This window comes from Pan troglodytes, chromosome 8 (genome assembly GCF_028858775.2).
Source record: "Pan troglodytes isolate AG18354 chromosome 8, NHGRI_mPanTro3-v2.0_pri, whole genome shotgun sequence".
NCBI lineage: Eukaryota > Metazoa > Chordata > Mammalia > Primates > Hominidae > Pan > Pan troglodytes.
Window position 1 is genome coordinate 71,567,906 of NC_072406.2, and position 27,970 is coordinate 71,595,875.

General features: G+C 39.9%; 1 protein-coding gene across 8 annotated transcripts in view; it reads right to left on the bottom strand.

Moving 5' to 3' along the window:
• Positions 1-27,970, bottom strand: part of FAM13C (family with sequence similarity 13 member C) — a 117,888-nt gene that overhangs the window by 61,175 nt on the left and 28,743 nt on the right. For all 8 annotated transcript variants that reach the window (XM_063781812.1, XM_009458484.5, XM_016918349.4 and 5 more), the window contains one exon: positions 17,797-17,915. In XM_063781812.1, coding sequence (XP_063637882.1) covers positions 17,797-17,915 — 119 coding nt within the window. The remainder of the gene's footprint in view (positions 1-17,796; positions 17,916-27,970) is intronic.

The following is a 27,970-nucleotide window of genomic DNA, read 5'->3' on the forward strand; positions in this document are numbered from 1 at the left end:
GTGCAAGCTCCCTGTTGATGAGTGACAGCAGATGGTAAAACAAATAACCAAGTAGCAAACATTCATGAAAGGAAGCAGAAATATACTTTGTTAAAAATATATGGTATATATTAGTGAGATATAGAGAAGAGCCTACGTAGAATATACTCACATGATCTTCCAAGGAAACTACTCTTAACCATTAGATAAACCTCCAGAACAAGTTTGAGAACTGTAGTCTAGAGCATCAAAGGTACTTTAATTTACTAACCATCTGAATGTCTACTGTGTGCCTGGTCCAGTGTTGTGGAAACAATAATAGACAATCAGAGGCAGTGCCTTAAGGAGACTTAGAATCTAGTGAAACTTAAATGATGATAAAGCTAATGAACACTGAGTCTTGAAGCCACTTCGGCAAATCAAGCATCAGGGCAAAAGGGTTGATGTTAGAATGGAGGTGAGAGGCCAGGCGTTGTGTCTCATGCCTGCAATCCTAGCATTTAGGGAGGCCAAGGCAGGTGGATTGCCTGAGCTCAGGAGTTCGAGACCAGCCTGGGCAACACAGTGAAACCCCATCTCTACTAAAATACAAAAGATAACCAGGTATGGCGGTGTGCACCTGTAATCCCAGCTACTCAGGAGGCTGAGGCAGGAGAATTGCTTGAACCCGGGAGGCGGAGTTTGCAGTGAGCTGAGATCGTGCCACTGCACTCTAGCCTGGGTGACAGGCAAAACTCCATCTCTAAAACAAACAAACAAAAAAGAATAATGGTGGTGAGAAACTGGAGAGGTAGAGACAGATAAAAGACATTTTTCAAGGATAAAAGCAATCAAGAAGTCTTGGGTGTGGATTCAAAGTATGGAGTGAAAGAGATGCGGTAATCAAAATTATTACAAACTTGAGTCTGTGTGACAAGGAAAATGGCAGGTTTCTTTTTTTAATGAAGCCAGAAAAACATGTAATGTTTTTCATAAAGAGAGGCAATTCATGAGTTCAGATTTAGATATTTGAAGCTTGAGGTGAGACTGAAATAGAGAAGTAAAAATGTCTGGCCAGGGTTCACCCTAGAATGGGGCACTCTAAGTGTGTTCAGCAGAGAAGGGGGGTGATGATAATTATGATGGTGTACAGTGGCCACAGATAAGGTCATGTGGGCAGATTCTGCATCACTTTTTGCTTCGTTATGTGCTAGGCAAAGGACCTAGCACCTTCTCAGTATGTATCTTTTCAAGAGATGGATAAATGAGAGAAAGCACTAGACCCAAGAATGACTTCAATTCACCAGCCCTTACTACCCCAGAGTGGGTCTTCCAGGCAGTTTACTTACATTATTTTATTTAATCTTCAAGGTCATCATATGAGACTAGCATTATTATATCTATTTCACCTAATAGGAGAAAGGGTAGTTAAATACTTCATCCATTCAGTCAACAAATATTTTTTAAACACCAAAGATGTGCTAGGTACTGTTGCAGGTGTTGGGAACAAAGCAGTGGATAAAATAGTCTGCCCTTGTGGAACTTATATTCTCACGGAAGGAGAACAAAAATAAATAAACCAGTGACTATCTATGGTGCACCAGATGCTAAGTATTATGGAGAAAAAGAAAGCAAGGCAAGAAGAACAGGACATGCAGGAGAATGGCCCAAGCTCACACTGCTACAAAGTATCAGTCTCCTAGAGATAATGAGAAACAGAAGGCGAGAAAAGAAAAGGCCACTGGATTGAAAAAGATAAAGGTCATAGTAGAAGAGGAAAAATAAATGAAGCTTCTCACTGGAGTTTAGCAATGAATAATGGAGAACTGGAACAACAGCTAGCCATCTCAAACTGCCTTCTTTTTAAGATCCTTAACGATACTGCTTGAACCATTTACAATATTTCCTGGAAGCTGGCCTACACACAAAAACTCGGTCACACTGAACACTCCCTCCAATTCTCTTGCCGCCTGTGTCCAAAACAATAATAGGAAAGTAACTAAGCAAATATATATCAAATGCATGCTTTTAAAGGGGACCAAAATGAGTCAGCCAGTCATAGTACTGTGCTAACTCCAATGTAACCTTGTCCTCTAGCCCAGGTCCTGGCAATGAGAAATGCAGCCTGCACTCCTCAGAGCCCAATTATGGCCCTCAGTAGTGATGAGCATGTGATATCTCCAACCATCACCACCACTACTACCACCATGACTATCACCACGATTCACCAACATCATCACCCACCACCACCACTACTACCACCACCACCATTACCACCACCATCACCACAACTACCACAACCACTGCCATCACCTCCACAATCACCATCATCACCATCACCATCACCATTGCCACCATCACTACCACCACTGCCACTACCATTGCCACCACCACTGCCACCACCCACCAGCATCACCACCATCATCACCCCCACCACCACCACCAGCACCACCAACCACCATCACCACCACCAGCACCACCAACCAGCATCACCATCACCACCACCAGCACCACCATTGCCACTGCTGCCACCACTGTATAATTCAAAGTAAAAAATACTTCTCAACAGAGAAATGCAAAACTTAATTTTGTGCTGATATGAAAAGAGCTTTTCCCTGGATTCAAACTGCAAACTTGTGGATGGCCTATGACTACAAACTTGTGGATAGCCCACTGAAATACAACTTTTCTAAAAATGTTTGATGTTCCCACTTTGCTGGAACCCTAAAGCTCGTGCTGAGTCAGCCTGTAGGGTCATCTTCTAGTGGCCTCCTCGCAGGAGGTGTACTGGAGTTCAAAACAATAAACCCAACTAAGCATTAAGATATTTTTCTTGGCCTAAGGACAGTGTCAAACTGCAGGATGTGATAATTTGTGAAAACGCCACATTTTAGCTCACAGTTGTATATTTACACCAATGTTTGAACTATCTATAATTAAATTAGCAGAGGAAAGTGTTTCCTATTTCAGTGAAAAGCTTCCCCATCTTGCCAATGGCTCATGGAAGACAACTGACAGCTATCTAACACTTTTCTTTCCCTTAAGCCCAATAACCAAGTTATTAACAAGCCTCTCAATTTCTTATCCCAAATAATGTTTGTGTCTGTCCCCTCCCCTCTATCTCTACCACTGCCATCTGGGGCCAAGCCACCAGCACCTCTCATCTGAACTACCTGAATGACGGTAGTTTCTCCCTGGTCTCCCTACTTCCCCTCTACCCTCCTCAGGCCACCGTTCACACAAGATCTTTCACTACCCTTCTGCACACTATACTTAAAATAAAACTCAAAATTCTGAGAGTATTGTATGACACCCTGAAGGATTTAGCATGTGCCCACTCTTCAACCTTAGCTTGCATCATTCTCCCTCTCTGAACTCCAGCTACACTGGCATTCTTTCAGTTTTGTGGATGCACCATGCTCCTTTCCAGCGCAGGCCTTCACATGTGCCTGTAATGCTGTTCCCTCTCCACTTTCTCTCCTAAGTAACTCATTCACACTTTAGATGCTAGATAGCTCCCAATCAGGTCTCCCTTTCTTATATATGTTCTCACTGTTTTCTGATCTTCTACTTTCTGCTATGCAGCAGGTCTCAGTTCTTAATCATGTATTTGTGTAATTATTTGATTGTTTCTTTCTCACGATGGTGAGCACTGTGGAGCAAGGACCATAGCAGCCTTGCTTAGCATTTTATCTCTAGGGCCAAGTCTGGCATATGACACACAGTAGGCACTCATATGTTTGTAAATAACGTATTCATCCTAGGGTTATGGGCAGCTGCCAATTCTTATATATTTCTGAGTGTGTAAAGTAATTATAACTGATGCTCCCTCTTCCACCTATAGCATGCTAGCAGAGCCTAGAGGATGGAATGACTCTCATTCCCATAACAAATGCATTTCTTCCCTGAAGAGATCTATGAAAGATTAATTAGTAGCTTTTGAACCCATGACCTAGAAAACCTGGGCAGAAAGAGTAAAAAGAGAGCATCCAACACACTTTTCAGAATACTTCACATAGAATCAGAGCCTTAGAACTGAGCAGTGCTGACTCCCATCACATCTTCAGAATTCAGGATATTCCACTGCATAAAAAATTGAGCCTCTCTATTAGAAGGCAATACTTGGGATACACTAATGTATACCCGGATGACTGCTGGCTGGCTGTACGACTGGTGTTTCCTGAAACTCTTTTGAAAACAGAAGGTATATCCCAAGAGGACAACCCTCTGAGCAAAACATGTTTTATATACAAACAATAGCTCTATATGCAGACACAGACAAGATGCCAATAAATTCCAGTAATATTATTAGAAACAATAACAGCCCTTAATACCAGTAAATAGAAAGTTCCTTTCTCTAGAGAGTCGAAGCCACATTGAAGACATTCTCTTATTGGTTCTTACCAAATGTCTGCTAAAGGACTGAGGTCAAATATTAAGCAGCCAACTTCAAAGACTAAAAAAAAACCAAGCCACAGTGTTCAAAATTATTCCCCGAGAGACTACTGAAAGAAAACAAAACTAGAAGTCCATGGATGTTCAGAAACTGACTTCCCAACCCATGTATCCACTTGTCCAGGCCAATGAACTCCCAAGGATGCTTCAGCTAGAAACAGAACACTGATCCCCAATGGTATACCCTCCCAGAAGCCAACTTCCCCAACCACCACCTCCCACCTTGTACTTCTCTGAAGATTAGAATCAGCCAGTATTATTAAAACAGAGATTCCTGGGCCACAACCCAAACCTACTTAATCAGAATTTCCAGAAAAGTAGGATGATGACATATAGTTAACAAGCACTCTAGGGGATTCCTAATTGGGGAACGCTATCCTAAAGGTCAAAGTGCAACAGCCTGGGAGGACACCAGTGGCTAAAAGGTGCAAGTGAGGAACTTCTTTGAGTATAGGAGTGACATGGTGTTTCTGGCCTGGTCCCCCAGGGAACACATTCCCAAAGAGAGAAAGGCTGTGCCCCTCAAAACACCATGAAAAACTTCAAATACAGGGCAGCCCAGCTGTCCTGGAAAAGGTACCACTTCTCACTTTGGTGAGCTGGAACAGACACCAGAAGCAGCCAAGACCACAGCAATGCCCAGAGAATGGGTGAGCAGTGAGTCAGGTGCACAGGGCAAGCTTCAGAATTGGCAGAGTGGAGGTAAAGTAGACATGGGTGTGGTTTAAAAGACACTGTGAACCATAAAGAACACATTTTGGATGGAATATTGAGGACACAGGATCCAGCAGGTGAATGAGTGAGAGCAGAGGCCCCAATAAGACATTATTAGGAGTAATAATTATAGCAGCACCTGGTTTGCTGAGCAGGCTACAAGGCACTTTGCTTTCATCACCTCATTCATTCCATACACTTAGTAAATACATTCCATACACTTAGTAAACAATGATCAGACACCTGCTCCATGTGCCAGGCAGTGCTCAGCCCAGGAGACGAGTGGTTGTAACCAATACTTCAGCTCCAAGGACACTTCTGCCCACCTCAAGCCTCTGCCAAGTTTCTTCATTCTTCTGCCTCAAAGTTTTTTGCTAGGCAGGGCTCATTCCCTCAGCCTGCATGTGTGGCAGATTTAACTCCCCTGGGAGCAGCCCGCAGCCGGAAGAGAAGGTGGGGTGTGTGTGTGTGAATAAATGCTGCAGCCCTTTCCTCAACTTTCAGAGGGATAAGTCTGAGATACTGCCTACACAGTTCCTCAGAGAGACCCCAGTTGCTCAGAGTGGCAACCTACCAAGTTACACACCTGTTGTGGGCTCTTCCTCCTTCCCTAGATCCTGTTTCCTGGGACCGCCTTCCTGTACCCAGCTCCTCCTATCTATCAGAATCCACCTTCAAGAGGAACCTCAAGTAAGAAAGCTGTGACAAAGTCGACACAATCTCTGTCTTTTGGAGCTTACAGTTGGGGGAAAGAGAAAAACCTCATCACACAAATGAAGATTTAGATCAGGGACAGATGCAGTGAAGGGCACAGAGTGTCACAAGTGATGGGCTGGGGGTGGGGGTGCGGAATTTAAATGACAGGTGAATAGCTGATGAATATTTGTAACTACGTATCACACTGGCTGCTGTGATATCACAACTGATACTCAGACTTGCAACACTTTAACTTTTAAAGTATCAATCAGGTTAGCTCTTGGAACACAAGAATATTTTTCAAGGCACAGGGGATTTGAGTAGGCATTAATATTAATCAAGCCTAAATGCTGCCTGTTCCCTATTCAAGATTTTCTTTCTCTCCCAAAAGGAAAGAGTCACGAGTCTCTATCCTTCACCTGTCATCTTCCCTCCATCTTCATTGTCACCAGCACCTCCCACGGGGATGATATATTAGCTTCCAAGATGTACCCCTAAGTACAACACACAGTATAGTGTACAACACACAGTACCCAGAGTGATCGTTTAATGTCAATCTGAGTCTGTCACTCCTGTTTATAACCTCCAGTGGTTTTCCTCTAGACTTAGACAAAATCCAAGGATCAACAACCAGGCTACCAGGCCCCATGCAGCGTGTCCACCACCAACTTTTCTGACATCATCTGGTACATTCTCTCTGCAGTTCAGCACACTCCAGCTTTACTTGTCTTTGCTGATGCGACTTGACACAAGATGAACAGAACCTGGATCAGTGTCGGTCTGAGGAGCAAGGGTGAGTTAATGATCAGGGAGGCAAGTCGGAGGAGCCCTGGTCTTTCCATGCCTTTGACTCAGTTAAGTTTGGCAAGCCACACCAAGCCTTTCTGACCCTTAAAATTGGTTCTTAGTCTTCTTGCTCCATCAGCTCCAGGTTCTTCCCATGCCCCCAAGTCACCCAACACTATACTGATTTCATCTGTTCAGCATTTTTCATCTCCAATCCACTTCTTCTGACATCAACCTCCCTTTCCCTTGGGAAACTAGCTTTCCACAATTCTACATGAAAGGGTAAACATGTGGCCTGAACTAGGCCAGTTAGTTCCTTCTCCCTGAAGTCAAAACTTGAGCGGGAATGAAAAGCTGTTGTATTAGCATGGGATCATCCAGTGATAACACCTCAGAGAAACATGTCCCTGTCATTGTGATTCCAGAAATCCATGGACCAGGCCTGGTTCTTATCCTTCCCAAAGCATATTTGCCCTTAGTTCAATTTTTAAAGCTAAGCAATAGCCTTCATTTAGATTCCTTTCCTTGCCTGAATCAAACACAGTTAGTTTCCATTGTTTGCAGAGAATACCAACTACATTACCAAGAAACAACCACTTGTCGTGCAATAGCCTGGGTCTCCTTTGTTGCACACGAGCAAGATCAGCAAGACTGACAGTAATTACACATTGAAAATGACCACTTTCTTGATCCCCACTTTTCCAACCATGACTATTCATGGCCAACTAGGACCACTTTGTCATGTACAACCCCTTTAAAAACCTTTTTGAAATTGTCTGAATCACATGTGCAAGTTGAGAAAGCGAGTCCAAATCACTGGAATCTCAACTGGCAATTCAGTTGAGATTGAGTTGGGAAACCAACTTGTCCAAGGTATGCATAGTTTTTGGTTCAACTAGAGGGAAGCTAAGGTCTAGCTTAAAGATGTGCAGAAAAACAGATCTATGAAGGTAACCTGGGCTCTGTGCAGGATGGATATGGAAGCACAAGAATTTAGCCAGTGTACACAAAAGCAAACTAGAGCTTGTAAAGGACCAGGTACATAAAGGACCATAATGAAATATGGCCAAGAAAGGCGTGAGATTATGGAGGGCAAACCAGAATTCCATGGGATTGCTTACCTAAGAATCAATAAGCAGAAACTTAACTAAACTACTGAACCTATGAGTTCAGCACTGTGCTGAAAACTGCACAGTCAAAAGAATTACAGAAAATAGGCATATATCCTATTTGAAGAGATAAACCAAACTCTTTGAATACTAGTACCATGTGTCTAGTTACATTGAACATGTTCTAACTACAGAGATCAACATGGGCTATTGAGAAAGGAGAAGGTGCATGAAAAGCTGGGAGAGAGCTGGGCTCTGAGATGAGATTAAAATTTAGATAAATGGTGGAGAGAAGAGAGAACACTAGCAGCAAGATAGATGTGTTGGCAAGCCATAGATCAATACTGTGGAGCTAAGCAAAAACCTTCATGGAGGAAGGATCTCCTCTCTTATGGAATAGCAACATTAATCTTTCGAGCCCCTGCTGTGGGCCAGACCCTGAATGAAGCTGAACATGCAGTTCATTTAATCCTTACGACAGTAGCTCTGGGAAGTAGATATTTTCATTTCCATCACACATCTGAAGAAATCAAAGCCCAGAGAGGTTAGGGAATCTGTCCAAGGAAGCAACAAAGCTGGAACTAGCATCCAGGTCTGCATACTGCCAAGGCCTTTCCTCTTTACACTACAGTATCTTGGATATTTCCTAGGCCCTTCCCAGGGGCTCTATTATGTGTTTTTAGATTTATTCAATAGGCTGGGTTTGGTCAAAACTGTTTTCTTGTGTTGGTGCTAAACTTAAGGCACTAAGAAGACTTCAACAGCTGTCTTATTCCTGCATCTACCCCTTCTCAATCTTTCTCCCCTTGGACCCCACCCCCACTTAAATGGGTCTTGATATTTCCCTTGTCCCTGCATCTGCAGGATCATCAGAGTGCTCTTGATAAGAATTCTGTGCTACTGGACCCCTGAGAGGCTTGGCATGCTGCTCAAGAGTATAAGAAGAGACTCTCTACTGAGGCAAATGCTGAAGAAAAGAGGCATCTATGATACAAATTATGGCTTTAAACATTATTTAAACCTATAAAATCATCTGTAGTATTTGGTTTCTGATCCCAAGTGACCTAACCACAAAGGCTGCAAGTGTCACTGAAAATTCATTTTAAGTTTTCCCAGTTAACAAAAATAAAAAATAAATCTGTTTTCTCCTAATATTCTGCTAATAGTCATGTCTGTCCCAAAGTAAGATTCAATTGTTACTAAATAAATAAAGCCAGAGAAACAGTAGGTACTATTATTTGTCTTGCAAATAATATAAACTTATCACTTTCTGCCAATTACAAGCTTAATAGGGGATCGCTAGCAGGGAAACTTGGAAAGTAAAAGCACAAAAAAATATTTTTTTAATCACCTGTAATTCATCTCCCCCCAAAATTACCACCACTAAAATATGGATTTCTGTCTTGCTAGTATATGTTTCTGTAAATAATTATATATTAAGCAAAAATAAGAACATCTTGTGATACTGTTATGTAACTGCTTTTTTTCCACTTATAAATAGATCATGTCCCCATGTTAATAAAGACTCACATAAAACATGGTTTTAGATAAGGTATCTATCATGAAATTCAGTGGGTTTTTTTTTTTTGTTTTTGTGTTTTTACAGGGTGATGGTATGTCCCCTAGGGGCCATGTAGAAAATCTGGGGGCTATTTGTGATTATTACAGAAGCTGGAGTTGTCTCCTGGCATTCTGTGGGCTAGAGCCAAAGGTGTCAGAGTCCCTGACATGAATGAGGCATCCCACACAACGAAGAATTTTTCCATCCCCCACATGACTTCCAAATGTCCTCTGGGAATGCTAGAGCCAGAAGCACTTTGCCCTTAGCACAATGTGAACTAGAACACCATGAAGGCTAGTGGATGAAACAGAAATATCTAGTGAATACACAAGGAAGGGGAAGAGATTAAACTGGATTGTCTCCAGCATTCCACCCAGAGCCACCATCCTATGATTCCAACACATAGAAATCCAGCCACATGACTTTTATCTAGTTCTCTCAAAGTTACTAGTTGTGTATTATATTCCTATCTTCTTCCATGATCGGACAACTGAAAATTGTATATCTCTTTTTTTTTAAACAAGGTCTCACTCAGTCATCCAGGCTGCAGTGCAGTGGCATGATCTCAGCTCACTGCAACCTCTGCCTCCCACGTTCAAGCGATTCTCATGCCTCAGCCTCCCAAGCAGCTGGGATTACAGGTGTGTGCCACCGTGCCCAGCTAATTTTTGTATTTTATTTTTAGCACAGATGGGGTTTCACCACGTTGGCCAGGCTGGTCTCAAACTCCTGGCCTCAAGTGATCTGCCCGCCTCAGGCTCCCAAAGTGCTGAGATTACAGGCGTGAACTGTAATCTCAGTGTGCCTGGCTAAAAATTTATATCTTAAGTTTCATTACAGTTAGCTACTCCAAATCCTATGCCTAGACAACTTTGACTTTTAAGCACAAACCAAGAAAACTATAATGGATGCACATAAAGATATTGTTTTTAAGATGTTTACTACAGCAATAAACACAAATATAAATCCTATAAGTAACTGCAATATCAAATACTTTAGATTTCATTACATAAATGATGGTATATCCATAAAAGGAAATAGAGTCATGTATCCCTTAGTGACGGGGATGTATTTTGAGAAATGCATCCTTAGGCTATTTCGTTGTTGTGCAAACACCACAGAGTGTACTTACAGAAACCTAGATGGTATAGCCCACTACACACCTAGGCTATATGGTATAGTCTAATGTTTCTAGGCTGCAAACCTCTACAGCATGTTACTGTACTGAATACTGTAGACAACTGTAATACAGTGGTATTTGCATATCTAAACATACAAAGGTACAGTAAAAATATGGTATTTTAATCTTATAGGACCACCATCATACATGTCCGTTGTTAACTGAAATGTTATTATGTGTACATGACTGTATTTTACAGCCATTACGTATGTTATAGTGTATTTTATGATATGGAAAATATAATATTAAGCAGGACAAACAAGTTACATAGCAATGTAATATAATTACATATAACACAATGTAACATACAGCAATGTATAATATAATGTAACAAAGCAATGTAATTATGTATAATATATTCTTAGAGACAAATTTATATATATGTGTATGTATGTATACATCTATCTATCTAACCCCAAAAATGTTTTAACCTAGCATTAATAATATAAGAAAAAATACATATGGAGGGTTGAGTAGGAGCTCTGTGTGTATGTGTATGTCACTATACATAACGTGTGTGTGTGTGTGTGTAGTATTTAATGTAAATCTTGAAAAGGAATACCTCATTGACAAATAACTATAACAGAAATATGGGAGTAGCCATGACTTCATTGGGAAGATGAAGAGTAAGTTAAAGATTAGCCCCATTCTAGTGGCCTCAGGCACACTGAACACTTAACCAGCTGGTCAAAGTTCTAAATTAGGTTTAAATTTATACATTCTCTGTCTCCTATAATCATTATTGAAATTTCTCTTAAACCTATTTTATGTTAAGCCAAGAAACTTTCCAAGATGTTCAGATGTTAAGGACAAAGTTTCCTGTTTGGTCTCCTAGAAATATAATTTCTAACAAAGGGCTATAATGATACCAAAGCTTGCAAAACATGTTTCTTATAGAAATTGTATGTTAGAATATTTGCTATGGAAAATTAAATTTGTTCAATTTAGCCATAAATGAACTCACCAACCTTGTGATAATTAACCTACTGCTTATTACTCATCTTACTGGTCTTATGTAGAAAAGCACACTGCTATACATGATTATTGTATAATCATAATGCATTCTTGTCTAGCTTTCTATTCTAGGATCTGCTTGAAGTAAATAGTGCTTCTTTTTTTTTCTTTTATTATTATTATACTTTAAGTTTTAGGGTACATGTGGACAATGTGCAGGTTAGTTACATATGTATACATGTGCCATGCTGGTGTGCTGCACCCATTAACTCGTCATTTAGCATTAGGTATATCTCCTAATGCTATCCCTCCCCTCTTCCCCCACCCCACAACAGTCCCCAGAGTGTGATGTTCCCCTTCCTGTGTCCATGTGTTCTAGCAGATTTAAAGCCCAATGCATCCAGAAGCCCCTTTCATACACAATTTCTCTTTATAACATTAAAACAATAGCAACAATATAAGAATGTGTGTTACAATGGTAATAGTGGTTATATCTCGGAGGTAAGATAACAAGTCATTTTTACATCCTTGGGATTCTCTATATTTTCCAATGTTTCACTTATTTGATTATTAGTAGTAGTGGTAGTAGTAGCATTTTGAATGAGAGAATGTTTCTAAGTTTCCCTTTTATCCTTATGCCAAATTATCAGTGAAAGTGCTAACAATTTATCAAATGACCAAGGGTAATCTCCTTTAAAAAACAACAAAAAAGGAGAATTTCATTTCCAAAATAATCAAGTGTGAGCTCTTTTTTCAATCAGCAGTTTACGGACTGGGTGTGGGATTTTTGTGCTCTACAGCAGGGGTGGGGGAATTATTTTTATCTGTATCTTCAGGAGCTCGTATTCTTAAGCTATAGCCTTCCCATGTCTAATGTTTTAAATATCTAGAGTGTTGAGCATTTTCAATGTTAGAGCCAGAGGAAGCTCCAGAAATCATTTGACCTAAATTCCTTATGTTAGAGGAGGGGGCCTAGGAATTTGAGTGAAATGACATGGTCACCTGAGAGATGTGAGATAAAACCCTGGATCTCTTCATTTGAATGTTCTTTCCTTCCACCAGGTTGTTTCTGCATCCACGGAGGGAGGCAGTGGGTGTGGGCAGTGAAGGAGAGCCGTCCTTTCCAGCTCCCTTTCTATGTGGGATACTCAACATGAACTAGGTTAATACCCACTCATTATCCAACCGTATACCAGGGAGTCTCAAAGCACTGTGAAGGCAAGCTGTTTTTTATCTCTACCTCATCCCTGCTCCCCTTTTAAAAGAAACAAAACAAAACCCTAGGAACACACTAATGAGGAAGGAGAAGAAGATCCTAGAAATATGCAGAGATCAGGTACAGTCCAAGAAGGGAGATATGTCTTTTGTATTATTAATACTAAAAATCTCAGTGCCCATTCTCTTATTCATTCTGTCTCTGTTTAGCAGAACTCATTAAGACTCTGCTTACTTCTATGAAAAACATTTAAGTAAGAAACAATTAGCTATTCAAACACACACACACACACACACACACACACACACACACATTGTCTATCTCAAAAACAAAAGATGAAAGGATTTATCCCCCATAGAAAAGTTGCTGCCAACAAAACTTCCTCTTTCTATAAAGCAACAAAGCCCACAGCTTTCTCTTTCATCTGGAATGTCAAAAAATAGTGGAGGCCATCCAAGGCCATTATCCTTGCTAAGGATCTTCAACCTCCTGTAACATGGGAATCTGGATGAAGAGGCCAATGAACTGGAACTTACAATGTAACCACCAACCTAATTAACAGTAAGACAATGCTATAGAATAACTCCTGTTTACACAGACAAGGTCTTTAACAACATTAAAGGTTTAATGTCGTCATAAATTTTAATATAATATTTTAAATATAAGTGAGTTAATCATTCTCAAAAGTAAATTTACTTAGCTTAGTAAGAATTCCCCAACTGCATTAATATTCTCTTACATTCATAAATTTCCCTTTGTCATATCTGAGGGTTTATAGGATTGGCAGTGGCTTTAGCTCTAAAAATCAGTCAAACTAATGCATATTCATTAAGTGGCAACTCAATACAGATTGATGGTACTAATCTTGGTTCTATTATTAAGGGAAGAGAGAACTTGAGCAAATCACAGACTCACTGGGTGTCAAAGAAGAAAAAGATAGTTGTATTAAATGATTACTAAGGTTTCTTCCAGCTCTAACTAACTGCAGTTCTTTAATTTTACATGTTTTGAAAATACCAGGTATTGAGGAGTATGCAGAGTAGTATAATAACCCAACCCTTCCACTCATGCACTGGAAGTCCATATTAAAATGAAAACATGTCATCTGGGGAAAAGATGGCATTAAGACAATATCAGCCATCACCATATGATAAGACATTTTCATCCAGGAGGACTTAGCTCCAGGGAGCTACAGAGTCCCCAGGAGCAGCAGTTGCCAGGAAGAAAAGGATTGAAGCAGGCATTATAAATCAAATGCCTATAGAAGCTCGGCAAAGAGCATAAATAAATGAGGAGAGCTGGGTAGGAATTGTGAAAAAAATTGAAATCTACTCCTCAGCTCCAGCTAGTTGTTGCCTTGGAGGAATGTAGGCCCTGGGTTATCCCTCCTTTAGACTCTTCCAAAGAAAGCCAAAAATCTGTAAAAACTCTTGATTTTAAAATGTTGATTCAAAATAGTTTAACTTTGTACAAGCCAAATATGTCTCCACACCAGATACACCTGTAGGACACCAAATTTGAGGCCTCTAATGTGTGGCACTGTAAGGCCAAGGAATATAATATAGGGAAGGGCGGGGCATGGCAAATGGGAGGAAGGGTGCAGTGAAAGAAGATGGAAGTGGCTTTAACTGTATCTGAGGTTGGCTCTGTTAAGGGAAATCAGAAGAGCAAGCCAGCTTGGAAGTAGAAAGACATTAGGACAAGGGTTCTGTTAAAAGAAAAACTTTAGCTGAATTAAGTTTAAAAGGGTTTAATTGAGCAAAGAACAATTCGTGAATCAGGCAGCCTTCCCAGCCAGAGTAGGCTCAGAGACTCCAGCTCAGCCACATGGTGGAAGAAGAGTTATGGACAGAAAAAGGAAAGTGACATACAGAAAACAGAAGTGAGGTGCAGAAACAGCCGGATTCGTTACAGCTCGGCGTTTGCCTTATTTGAACATGGTTTGAACAGCTGGCCACCTTTGGCCACAACTTGGTAATTGGCACAAAAGTAGGCTACAGTTTGTATACAACTCCATTTAGGTTATAGTTCACAATGTACAGAGAAACCTTTAGGCTGAACTTAAAATATGTAATGAGGCAGCTTTAGGCTAACCTTGATTTAACAGTTCTGAATCTTCTCTGGAGTCATGTGTTTTTGAACTTGGAGGTAGAAAGACATTAGGACAGGGTTTCTAAATATTTTTCTGGGGTTATATGTGCCATATGAGAGTCTGATACATGTTTTAGAGATTTTCACTAGAAAAAAATAAACATACATGTAGTGGACAGAATAATAGCTCCCCATAGATGTCCATGTCTTCATCATTGTCGCTCCTCTGCCACCTTACCTTATGTGACAAAAAGGACTGTGAAAATGTAATTAAGGACCTCGAGATAGGGAAATTATCTGAGTGAGCCCAATCTATTCACATGAATCCTTAAAATCAAAAAATGTTTCCCACATGATCAGAGGGAGATGTGACTATGGAAGAATGATCAGAGAGATGCAATGTTGGTGGCTTGAAAATGGAGGAAGGGACCATAAGCCATGGAATGTGGGCAGCCTCTGGAAACTGGAAAAGGTATGGAAATGGATAGATTCTTCTCTAGAGCCTCTAGAAAGGAATGGAGCCCTGCCAACACCTATTTTTTTTTTTTTTGGCCCAGGGAGACATATGTAGGACTTCTATCCTACAGAACTATGAGATAATAAATTTGTGTTTAAAGCCACAAGTTTGTGGTCAGTTATTACAGTAGCAATAATAGAGTATATATACACAGAAACTTGGGCAAACACATTCATAGACCTTCCTGAGTCTTATCCTCATAAATACATAAAGGCTCCTTGTGCTCAAAAGAGCCCAATATACAACATGAGGACTCTGAGAGCTGTAGGTATGAAACTATTTGGCATTTGTGAAAAGATCAATGCCCACCTCATGACCTCAATCCGCTCCAAAATCTCACCTCTACAAACATGGATTCATTTTCTGCAGACTGACTACTCCTTCGAGTCTCACCAAAATGATGTGTGACCCCAAGGAGTAAGGTGGCCTCTTGCTACAGAGAGATCTTTCTTCCTTTTCTTACAGTGTTCATTATATTAATAGCATTCTCCCCAACCCACTGCCCCAAAGAAGGTGGCATTTTACACCTGCTGAGACTTAGCTTGGCTTATTCTTTAACTCTGAACCAGACCTAGGTCTAGAGGGTCCCATTACAGTATCATGTCTCTATCAAGATTCTATTTGGCATGATATGTCCAAACCTGGCCAGATGCCTGCTTAAAACAGAAGAGGAAGGTTATCAGGAATGTGAGCTACCTGATTCAAAGTTGTTTTTAGCCTCGGATCTCATTTCACTAGTTCATCAAATTTCACAATCCCTGTAATATTTTGAGATGGATTTTTTTAAAGTTTCATTAGAATGTCCCTTGGTGATGTCACCATGGTTGTGATAAATAATTGTAGTTTAAAGGTTACTTAACTAAGAGTACTAGACATAACTACCCTCACAGCACTCCTGATATGTGACTTATCACCAGATCCTGCGATTGCTGACAGCGGTGCACAGAACAGTCTGGAATGTTGCTAGGTCAGAAAGCTCAATTCTGTGAAAGTGGGACATGAAAGATGGGAGATGGGGAGGCGAAAAAGACAACAAGGTATTTAGGATCCTCTGAAGGTTTGCTAAGAGGCAGAGGAAGAGAAATACAAAATGGGATACACAATGGTTTTAAGTTTACTGAACATCAAGCATCTTTGAGAAGGTTAATTGCTAACACCATTTTCTCCTGTTGGTCTCTGTTAAATATCTACCCCTACAGGACCACCATACATTCCATACACAAGCATGAATGACTTTTTTTTGGTTTTTATTTGTTTTGTTTTGCTTTTATATTATTTTGAAATATGCATGGGAATAATAGTTGACTTTCTTCTTTCTGAGAGAGACAGTCATCAGGCTGGTGGGCCACTGACTAAACTGATTCCAGTAACCAAAAAATAGCTTTCTTACAATAATACCTCAAAGAGGAGGGAGAATGTCCTGATTACTGGGGAAATTACAAGGCTGAATCCAACAGGTATTACCTGAGGTCAGGTAAGAGTAAACACATAAAAGAAGTCAGCTTGTGAAGAGGGTTATAAAAGGTGCCCATGAATCCACCTGGATAGGGAAGCACCTTACCTTTGAGGTCCCCTCCAACCTTTTGAGGTTCTATTATTCTAAATTGAGTATATTGGATATTTAAAAGTACAACTGCATAGCACAGCCAGTCTTCTCTGTAGTTGTTGATTTAGACTGTGCTGCCTTAGAAAAACAATTCTAAAGGTCAGGCTCAGAAGCACAGCCCTCCCTTTCCACTGAGTGAGGACTATGTTTACACTGTACACAAGATCCTACAAAGACAGCTGACACAACTAGCGGTTGAATTCTTTCTTCTGTTTATTTCCAGAAGAGACTTTCCATAGACAGCTGCAATGCCAGGCTCCCATCAGAATGTCATGCCAACCTTTCTGCAGCTGCTTTCCACCCACATCCTTGCCCTGGGTCCAGGGCTGTCTCCAGCAGGTCTAGCAGGCTAGAGAGGCCATCCTGGGGCTATGTCAGGGCTAAGGTCACTGGAAGACACTTGGGTCAGCACAGAATCTGCACCTGCCATGCTGCAATCAGACATTTGTGGGTTCAAATTCTGGCTCAGTCCTTTTCACTTGTGCAACATCAGGCAAGTGCCTTAATATGTTTCAGACTATGAGTACACAGCTTTACGAGAAAGTAGAGAAGGCTAAATGAGAGACTACGTAAAAATTAGTTGCTATGGTGCCTACATGGTCATCACAAATTTATCGCTATCACAAAGGAAAATCTAATTCCCTCTAGCATAGAATAAAGAATAAGAATAGATGAAATCAGCATTCCTCTCCAAGGGCAGGACCTGTCTCCACTTCCCCCTGAGCCTTAAGGTAGATTATTTTCAAATGGAAGACAGAGAAAGTAGGTCATTTACATTTATCTTAAACTCACTCAGCGATTCCTCTTCTAGGCCCCTTTCAGCTGCTTTTCTGACTATAAGGAATGCCAGCAAAAGTCAGAAAGCCTTGCCTCTTGTGTGGGAGTGGCAAGCACACAGTTGGCATTTCTGAGAAAGGAACCACAAGAATAGCTTCTGATAACAAAGGGCCCACCTTGGTTGAAGTCGCATTGTTTCTTGGCACTTGAAGGCATTGTTTTGTGGACTCTCATGAGCTGGTGTTCCTGCTTTCACCTGACACTCTGACTGGCTGGATACCACATGCTCTGTCTCCTGCAAGAAGAAAGAGCAAAAGTAGATGAGCTGTCAACAGCAATCAGTTCCATAGCATTATTATGCTGGAAGTGGGTCTTGGGGCAGGGAAGCAGCAGTGCAGAACACATTCTGCTGATTGTAGTGTGGGAAGGGAGCCAATTCACTGGTCCAAAATTTTAAAAGCTTCTATCAGTCAGTTGCTGCAAGATTACAGAATAAAGACAGAAATCATAATAATAAATCTTATGTCCAAAAGATATGGTATAGCCATACAATAAGAATTTTACAGACATTAAAAATGATGTCATGGAAGAATATTGAATGAATAGATACATCTGAAAAGATAATTCATAGAAGAATATTTATAGTATAGGCTTATTTATGCAAGAGTAAACATATGTATGAATGTTCACACATACTCACACACACACACACACACCCCCACACACACACATGAGATTGGAATAAGTTGAACCAAAATCTTAACTGTGACTAACTCTGAGACATCATGTTTATTTATTTTTGGGAGCCCATATATATTTTCTAAGTTTTCTACAATAAACATTATTTCTATAATAAGAGAAAAATTTAAGTTCATCTAAAAACTAAAGAACAAATCATTTTTATGAATTCCAGATCTCAAGAGTCCTTGATATCTCTCCCCTCATCCTGCCACCACCCCCTCATACACACACACTATTGCCATTGGCCACATTGCATCTAAAGAAACCACAGTGTGGGTTATCCATGATGCAATTGCTCATTAACTTAGAAAAACTCCAGAGTGCTAAACACTCTACAGAATAAACACACCAAAACTAAAACTAATCTGGATTCAATACAAAGACATGCATACATAGCAAAAATGAAAGATTTATATATATCCAACAGTTCCACTACTATCATCTTTGAGCCATGTCAAACCTCTAATTGAAAAACTTTCTTTAGAATAAAATAGCCCTTCTTTAACCTAATAAATGAGATACTAAAACAAAAATCTGCGAGAAATTCAGTAGCTCCAGGTGGCTACCATCATACAGGCAAATTATTCAAGCAATGCAGTGAATTTGGGTCTTCTGCTGCAATATATTATGGTCACAATAGAGACCCAGCTCCTCTATTAAGGGTGTGGGTTGAAGTCAGTACAAGTGTCCATGTGTCAGGTGTCTTAGAAATCATGTTTCCAGCACACTAGAAAAACATGGTGAGGCTTTTTGCCAAGAAGTCATCATCACAAGCCTCTACAACAAAATCATATGAATGCCTTCATACAAAAGGGGTAAAATGGGAACAGCTGGGCAGAGCTGTGGGAAAGAAAAGAATTAGCCCTATCAAGATCCTCTCTTTAATTCTTTGAAGCCTCCAGCTTCAGATAAGAAGACACTCCACATGAAAAGTTTCCATTAGTATGCACTAGTCCCCTAGACTTCGTAGTTGCTTGAGAAAAATTCTACAGCTACCAAAATACTGGTCAAATTCTCCCACACAATGGTTTTCATGTGAGACAGAGTTCTGCTTGCTACTTGCTCAGTGTATGACCTTGGCCAAATTACATAAGTTATCTGGGCTCAGTTTCCTTTTCTGTAAAATGAGAATAATACCATCAATTCCACAAGTGCCTGCCAATTGGAGGCACACAGCAGATATGAGCTACTACTGATAACAACATTGCTTTTACAAAAATTTTCTTAAAGCTCAATATTCTGAACCTAGTGCTCAGTTAATCCTTGCAGAATTAACCCAAATGAGTTCAGCAAAAGAAAACCTATTTTTGTGGTGGAATGCTTATTTCACATTTCTATACTAATAGCAATATTATTTTAAACATTATATTTAGAAGCCTCAATATATGTAGGCATTAAGAAATGGCCCCTCTGAACTCTAAAAGGTTTAAATCAAAAATGCCCATTTTATTAAAACCTTATCCTTTTAGGAAAGAGTAGTGTTTGATTTTTTTTTTGAAAATAGTATTTTATCTAACTCTTTGAATCTTCAAAAGTTGAGAAGGGTTAGAGAGGCCAAACACTGTTGGATTCCCTTGGCCCTAGGATGTATCTTAGATATGAATAACAAGAACTTTAGAGAAAGTGCCTCCTTAATATGCTTAGATCAGAGATCTCAAAGGACTGCAAGAGAAGAACTCTTCTCTAAAATGGGAAGATAAGGAGTATTTGAACACAGCTGACTATCAAGTCCCTGATTCAAATTGGGAAAAGAGTGGCACTGTCACCTATGTTTCTTTTCCCCACCAAGAATTTCAAACCTCAAGATGGTACGGAGAATTGGGGAAGACTAAGTAAGGAGTCTGGTACAAATCATCCTGAATACTGATGAATGGAACAGGCTCTGATGTGATATGTATGTGTGATTGTCATGACAGGCTGCCCTTCCCAATGCCAAAAGTTAGATCATGAAAGTTCTGATCTATAAGCCCCCCTCAGATCAGAAACCCAAGTACAGCCTTTCTTAGAAAATACTGAATTTATTCTTCCTTCCAGAGATCCTTATGATCTTGGAAAATATTTCACTCATAAGAAAAGGAATAAAGATTTTTAGTTTAGTTCCTTCTACTCCATTATCTCCTCATGGAATGATCACCTGTGGGCAAATAGCCCCAGCAAAGCTCACATGGGAATCAATGAGCCTTCAGATGCTTCTAATTTCTAGGCTTTAAGTCTTCTAGCTGATACCCCAGACAGCCTGAAGCAGACACAGACCTCTCTAGTGTGCCCTAGGTAAGTTCCTGACCCACAGAAACCATGAAAGATAATATATGATTATTGCAATTTTAAGTTTTGTGGTTATTTGTTATGCAACAATAGATAACTAAAACACATTACCTTTCCTGTATTCTAAGATATCATCAATTATAAACCATCATTGGTTTGATTACATAACAGTCTTTTAGGAAAAAAATAATGCCACATTAAATGCATCCATCAATTTTAAGAAACGTTCAAAAATGAGAAAGGTGAAATTTTGAACAGATGTGTGCATTGGCATTAAGGAATGACAGAGCATGCCCAGGACAGCCTGGCATGTAACAACACAAGACGTCCCGACCCAAGTACCTTACAGGGAATAGGGGAGGAAAACCCAAGCCTTAGTTGACCAGCTTTAAAAAATAATTTCATGTTTTCTCTTAAAGAAAGAAGACAGAAGAAATGGGGATATCATCTTATTGAATTAACAGAACAGTAGCTTTCAAAGGTCTTGTGCTGCCAGCTGTCATTTCTTCATAAAGTTATAAAGGAAAGAGTACAAAACAAGAATAGTAGTACTCAATCAAATGTATTTGCCTCTATAAGAGATTTAGCCAGATGCATGAGAAGTCAAGGCTTACTTCCTTGGTAAGCCCATTTCTCTGCTCCAGTGGGACTCCACCACCTGGTGAAGGTTAACTAGGGCTGCCAAAGAAAGTCCTTAGAGTAAATAACATATTTGTAAAAGATTGAGAGTTAACATTTTGTCCCCACCCCCCCCCCCAAAAAAAGGTGACAACATCAAGAAAGGAAATAAATAACACATTTGATTACCTTTGCCCATTTAAGCTTCATCACTCTGTTTAGAATCGGCTGTAACATTCAGCTCAAAAATTGTAAAACATTAAAGTAGGGTATGTATTCTGAAATAAATAAGATATATTTTTACCTAAAAAAACCCCACTATTATATACCAAGCACTTTTATAGTTGAGAGGGTTATAGAGAAGTGAATAGGACATTCTTGCCCCCAAAGAACTTTAAAATCTACTGTTTGACACAGACTGAAGGGTAAGAGAGCAGATTCTAACTTTTTACTTCTGTGTTAACGTGTCTGTCAAATGGTCAGATCCAAACTGACCAAGGGGACTGAGGGAAGAAGCCAAAATCCTCTGCTCCATGCTTGGTCTTTCTGCCACCTGGCCAAGCGTAGCCCAGATGGGCACCTGGAAGAAAAGGCATCCCACATCTTTTCCTGTTCCCAGCCATCTTCATCTACCCTCCACCTCACCCCTAGTATGTCCCAAGTCCACCTCAGTGGGGTGATTTGTTGGTTCTCTGCCAAATGCAGGGACCATCAAATTGACTACATTCTGAGACAGTTCATAAGAAAGCTGTCCATGAAGCAAACATAATTTAGGCTATTTATCTCATCCAGGTACAGAGGCTAGGAGAGTGTGCATGATAACAAAAGGAAAGCTATTAACTCAAGAGGCTAAAAACTCAAACTTAGTTAAGGAAAAATTAGCTGCCCCTAAACCAGAATGGTGAAATATGATATTTTGTTCTCATTGCAATTTTAGTGAGTTCAGCTGACTCTTGTAGCACTTGAGATCATCTAGTTTTGATCAAATGGCATGGCCATTGCTTCAGGCCCTTCCAAGTTCCTTTATTTGTACAAATCCATGGCCATCAAGAAAACAAAACAAAACAAAACAAAACAATATTCCATTCTAATCCCACCATTCTAATCCCAGATCTTGCCCATCTTCTCTGTCTGAAAGTCAGAAATGTATCTTTGGGCCTCAAGGATGTACACATCCTGTATATCTTCCCTCCAGGATGTGGTCAATCAAAACATCAAATGTTCATCTTCTCATACTTGAGGTTTTCTCTGTGTCCACTCTCCCCAAATTGATAAAACTTTATTTTCTTCAACTACTGGATTAAATTTTAAATTAAATGGTTCTGTAGCTTAATCACTCCATTGTTAATGCCTTGCATTTATGAGAGTAAGTATTTCCCAAAATCTCTAATTAAGACATGATTAATATATCTGATAGCACTATAATTTGGAAAATCTTATATTTTCAGTTCTTAAGGTGAACAAGAGAAAGTGTTGTAAATCTACCCTATCCTACATCACCCAAGAGTCCCTTTTTTCTTAACCTTCACATATCTGTGAAAGTGACTTGATGTCCTTCTGAATAATTGGGGAACTTTAAAGATGTTTATACCTGGATAAAAGAAGCTATTGGACTATTACATTCATGTCGTAACTAGGGTAAAGAGCGTCCTGTACGAGTTGATTTAAATTTCCTTTCAAAAATGTGTGTCTATTATTTAAAATTTTCTGGCCCTTTAAGAAATAGGGAACCAAGAGAGCAGTTTCTTCAGATCTATTTTTAAAACATTTCTGGCCATCTTACTCATTATTTCAACAAAGAAATAAAATAAATCATGGAAAAATGCAGGCATAGGCTCAAAATCCACATATATCCATGAAGTAGGATGTCCTCTGATTCCATTTTTTTTTCTTTTTTTCTTTCTTTCTGGTTTTTTTTTTTTTTTGAGACAGAATCTTGCTCTGTCACCCAGGCTGGAGCACAATGATACGATCTCGACTCACTGCAAATTCTGCGTCCCAGGTTCAAGCAATTCTCCTGCCTCAGCCTCCTGAATAGCTGGGATTACAGGTGCCACCACCATGCCCAGCTAATTTTTGTATTTTTAGTAGAGATGAGTTTTCACCAGGTTGGCCAGTCTGGTCTAGAACTCCTGACCTCAGGTGAGCCACCTGCCTTGGCCCCCAAAATGCTGAGATTACAGTCGTAAGCAACTGCGCCTGGACTGATTCTATTTTTTTAAGCTGTAATATATATTACCCAGTTTACTGCTTTGTTGTAAGACTTTCTAGTAGAAAACAGACATTCAATTATGCTGTCTATCATATCATATATATTTTCCAAATCTAATAACATTCACTGAGCGCTTGCTCTGTAGCAGGTACTAAACTAGGCACCTTCTATGTACATTTTCTCATTTACTAGGAGGTAGGTTTTAGTCCCCCAGTTTTCCCCAGTGAGAAAAATGAAGTGAAGAAAAGGCAGATGACTTACTGAGGCCAGAAAGATTGCCTTTTATACATGAGGTGCCTTTCTGAAGACCTTGCAGAGTCTGACTGACATTTGTGTATTTTAAGACTATTCTCATGACAGCGGATATTGAGTACTTCCATTCACCAGCTAGTGTGGAAATATTTGAATAAAATCAATACAGCTTATAATTCAATAGGCCCAAACAGCTTTGATATACAGTTCTTGATCGATTTGGGAGGAATTGCATTAATTCGAGTTGTTTGCCTTAAAAGTGATTTAATACTTTATATTCAATACTTAATTAAAAATTGTATAAAATAGGACCACACCAGATCACATGACTGAGCTAGAGCACCCAGTTCCTAACTCCAGTCTCCTAAACCCAAACCCAGAGTTCTTTCCATTATATATTCTAACCACCCACATTTACTATAGAACTGAGAAATATCCCATGCAAGTCAATGTGAATACAGTCACAGTTAAAATGTAACAGCTGGGGTGGGTGGTATTCAAATGTAAAATCAATGGAGTATACACAAGAGTAAAAAAGAGAGTCATGAGGCATGCGAGTTTTCACTAGTATTTGTTTTTTCTCCTCTCTAGCATGTGGGTTAAAGGACTCAGGGACTCTGAAGTGAGGGAGATTCATAAAAACCTAGTCTTCTCTCTAATGAGCTAGAGATTGGAGGCAGGGAGGCAGGATTTACCAGTTGTGAGATGTAAGATAGCTGCCTTGAGTATTCTGACAATCAGCTAACCAAAATCTAGCTACCCCTCTCTAGGAATCCTTGCATTTCTCCTCCTGCCCCACTGAGGAGTTAGGCCTTGCACAGGTCTCCAACTCTCCAATTACAACACATTGCTAAGACTACAGAAGGCTCCAAACAGCAAAAAGCATGAAGGAAAGCAAAAGGCAAACAGTTTCTGATTATGATCACATTGCTTCACTCCCTCATAGCACTAGTATCTGTAACTACCATGCCTGAGCCCTGAAATATACCTACCCTGACCTTAGAACCAGCCTGATCCCTCACAGCTAATGAGATGTCCTAGACTTGACCACTGTAACTCCTAGGATTCATAAACTGGTCATCTCTGCAGCTTTATGGGATTCTTGGTTTTCTGATGACATTCATTCATCATTCAAATATTTGGTCCCTATCAGGGGCTACATTCTGTGCTCTTCCTAGTTCCTGCCCTCAGGGAGCTCACAGTCAAGTTAGCAGTGGCAATGGTGGTGGGGGATGGAAGAGGTGGCAAGACACAAACTATAAACAGGCAATTGAAGTATAGTATGATCAGTGCTACAATAGGATAAGGACAAAGTGTGAGATGCTTTGAGAACGTATAGGAATGACACCAAGCCTAGTTCTTGGGAGAAGTATCACTGAAGTGGCCTAAAGGATAAATGAACATCAACTGGAGGAAACAGCATGAGGCGGAGGCAGAATGTATCAAGGCAAACATGTGTAAGTGAGAGCATGGAATGTTCAAGGAACTCCGGATGGGTGACTATTTTTAGAGTGAGAGTCAAAGGTGGGGATGGTGAACAACCAGGCAGGTGAGGGACAGGCAGAAGCCAGATCATGTGAAACCTCTAAGTATGAAGACCTACTAGTCTTGAAGAGTTTGGGCTTTATTCCATTGGCAATGGCAAGCCACTGAATATTATAAGTAAGGCATGTTCAGATTTGCACTGGAAGAAATCTTCTTGGACTTGTGTGGCAAATGGATTAGAAGGTGAAGAGGAGGAATCAAAGAAGGAAGGATAGTTAGAAAGGTAGAGCATCCCAAGCAAGAGATGACTGTCACTTGGATGACAGAGGTGGTAGGCAGTATGGAGAATAACAAATTAGCTAAAAAGATATTAAAGAGATAGAAAAAATAGACCTGGTGATTGACAGGATGTGGTTGAATGAAAAAGAAGGACAGATGGTGATGCCAAATCTCTAAGTGGGAAAATGTGGTGAAAGCTATTGCTGCTCCATGAGATGGACACAGGAAGAGAAACAGTGTTCAGGGAGAGTTGGGTATGAAGGACCCATGCAGCATCTAAGTAGGCAATGATAAATAGAGGAGCTGGAATCTTAGAGACAGACTAGGGCTGGCAATACATATTTGAGAACGATCAGGAGGGTGACCAAAACCACAAGTCAGGTAACACAATTCAGAGTAGGCAGAGAGGGAAGAGAAAACTTGGGAGAAAACCCTGAGGAATGCCAATATTTACAGCACTGATGGTATATTGTTAAATCAAAACTCAAGCTGCAAAATAATGTATATATAGTAAGAACCCACAGAGAGAGGTGGAGGGGTAGATCAATATGTTTGTATATATATGTGTGTGTGTGTGTGTGTGTGTATTATTACTGTGCAGTTATGGTTTTTTTATGTGGGATATGTTAATTTATACGTTACTCAATTGCTTGAATTGTTTAATGAGTATGTGTTGCTTTTATAATCTAAAATAAGAATATTTCATTTTAAAACATTTAAGGGACAGGCAGATGGAAAGGATACTGCAGAGAAGACCAAGAAAGAGAAATAGGAAGAAAATGCAGAGTGGGTTGTCATGGAATCTTCAAGAAGGAAGCTCATTGCCTGACCCACTTGTTTCATAATGCAATGAAATACTAAAGAATTTTAACTTCATAAGGAAAATCAGGGCAAGACAATAAAAGAAACATTAAATATTAGTAAAAGTACACTCAATAGTATGACTTCTGTCTTGTTCTTTAAAATAGGTGCCTCTGTTCCTTATGTTCTACTTGTGTTAAACTTTCATAAGGGAATACAATTTTCAAAAGCAAGCAATCAAAAATCATGGTTAAATGGAACAACTGGAGCAGTGAGTCAGCACCTATGAATATGGCACCACAAGCTTAAGCCTTTCTGCTAGAACTTATTCCTATGCACAGAGCAGAGGTATGACAAGAAAGCCCCTTTGTCAAGTCTGTCCTCACTTCTCAGCCACATGGCCTGTTAGGTCTAGTATAGAAGCAAGTGAATTATTTTGGCTTCAAAGGGTTACTATGATATTAAAAATAGGAAATGCTAATTTCTGGGGAGTATTTTGTTATTGTTGTCACTTCTTTATTTATTTATTTACTTATTTATTTATTTATTTATTTTTTGGTAAGAGACAAGGTCTTGCTATGTTGCCTAGGCTGGACTCTCCAACTTCTGGACACAAGTGATCCTCCTGCTTCAGCCTCCAAAACAGCCGGGACTACAGGCATACGTTACCATGCCAGGCTTAATTTCTGTGATTTTAATATGAATTAAGAAAATATGTATATTTTAAATCATCTCCCTCTGAGCTGAGGTTTAAGATCCCTTAAATACCTCTTACTTGCACTTTGAGAGGCCGAGGCATGCAGATCACCTGAGTTCAGGAGTTTGAGACCAGCCTGGCCAACATGGTGAAACCCCGTCTCTACTAAAAATACAAAAAATTAGCCGGGCACGGTAGCACATGCCTGTAGTCCCAGCTACTCAGGAGGCTGAGGCAGGAGAGTCGCTTGAACCTGTGAGAGGGAGGTTGCAGTGAGCCGAAATCACTCCACTGCACTCCAGCCTGGGTGACAGAGCAAGATTCCATCTCAAAAAAAAAAAAAAAAATAAATAAAAATAAGTTTTAAAACCCTTTTACTTAAAAGCCAGCACTACCTTCCTGGGAAAAGCCCACCTTTTATTCCTTTGTTGGGGGCTGAGAAGGCAAACAGCCTGTTGATACGGAATCTCTACCATGTTATTTTCTGAAATTATTAAAGTATGTCTGTTATTCTTTGCTTTCAAATATCCCTCAGTGTTTCATTTCTCAAGCTCCCTTGTTTGTTTTATTTAGTTTAGCAAGAATCAAATTATTTTTCTATTTCCAAAGCAGTCATGAGAAAAATCCAAATTTACCATCACAAATATTACTTCAGCTACTAAAGCTGCTGCACTAATGCCACAGCTTTCAACACTAGGCTCTCCTTATATTCTTGTATCAACAAGGGACGTCTCTGCCTTTCCTTCTGCTGAACTAGTCATTGAGGATTTTAGAGCAAGTCCAACTGTTCTGACAAAATGTGGAACAGTTAACAAAGGAGAATCATGTCATTCCAGCATTCCCCTTTTAAAGACATTGTGGAAGCATCAGAGCTCTCCCATCTTACAATGAATGCATGGTTCTGTATTTTGTTTTGTTTTTTTTCTTTGAGAGAGACAAGAGATGGCAGGGGAAATGAGAAAGGAAAATAGTATTGTATCAGAAACCAGAAATGCTGACA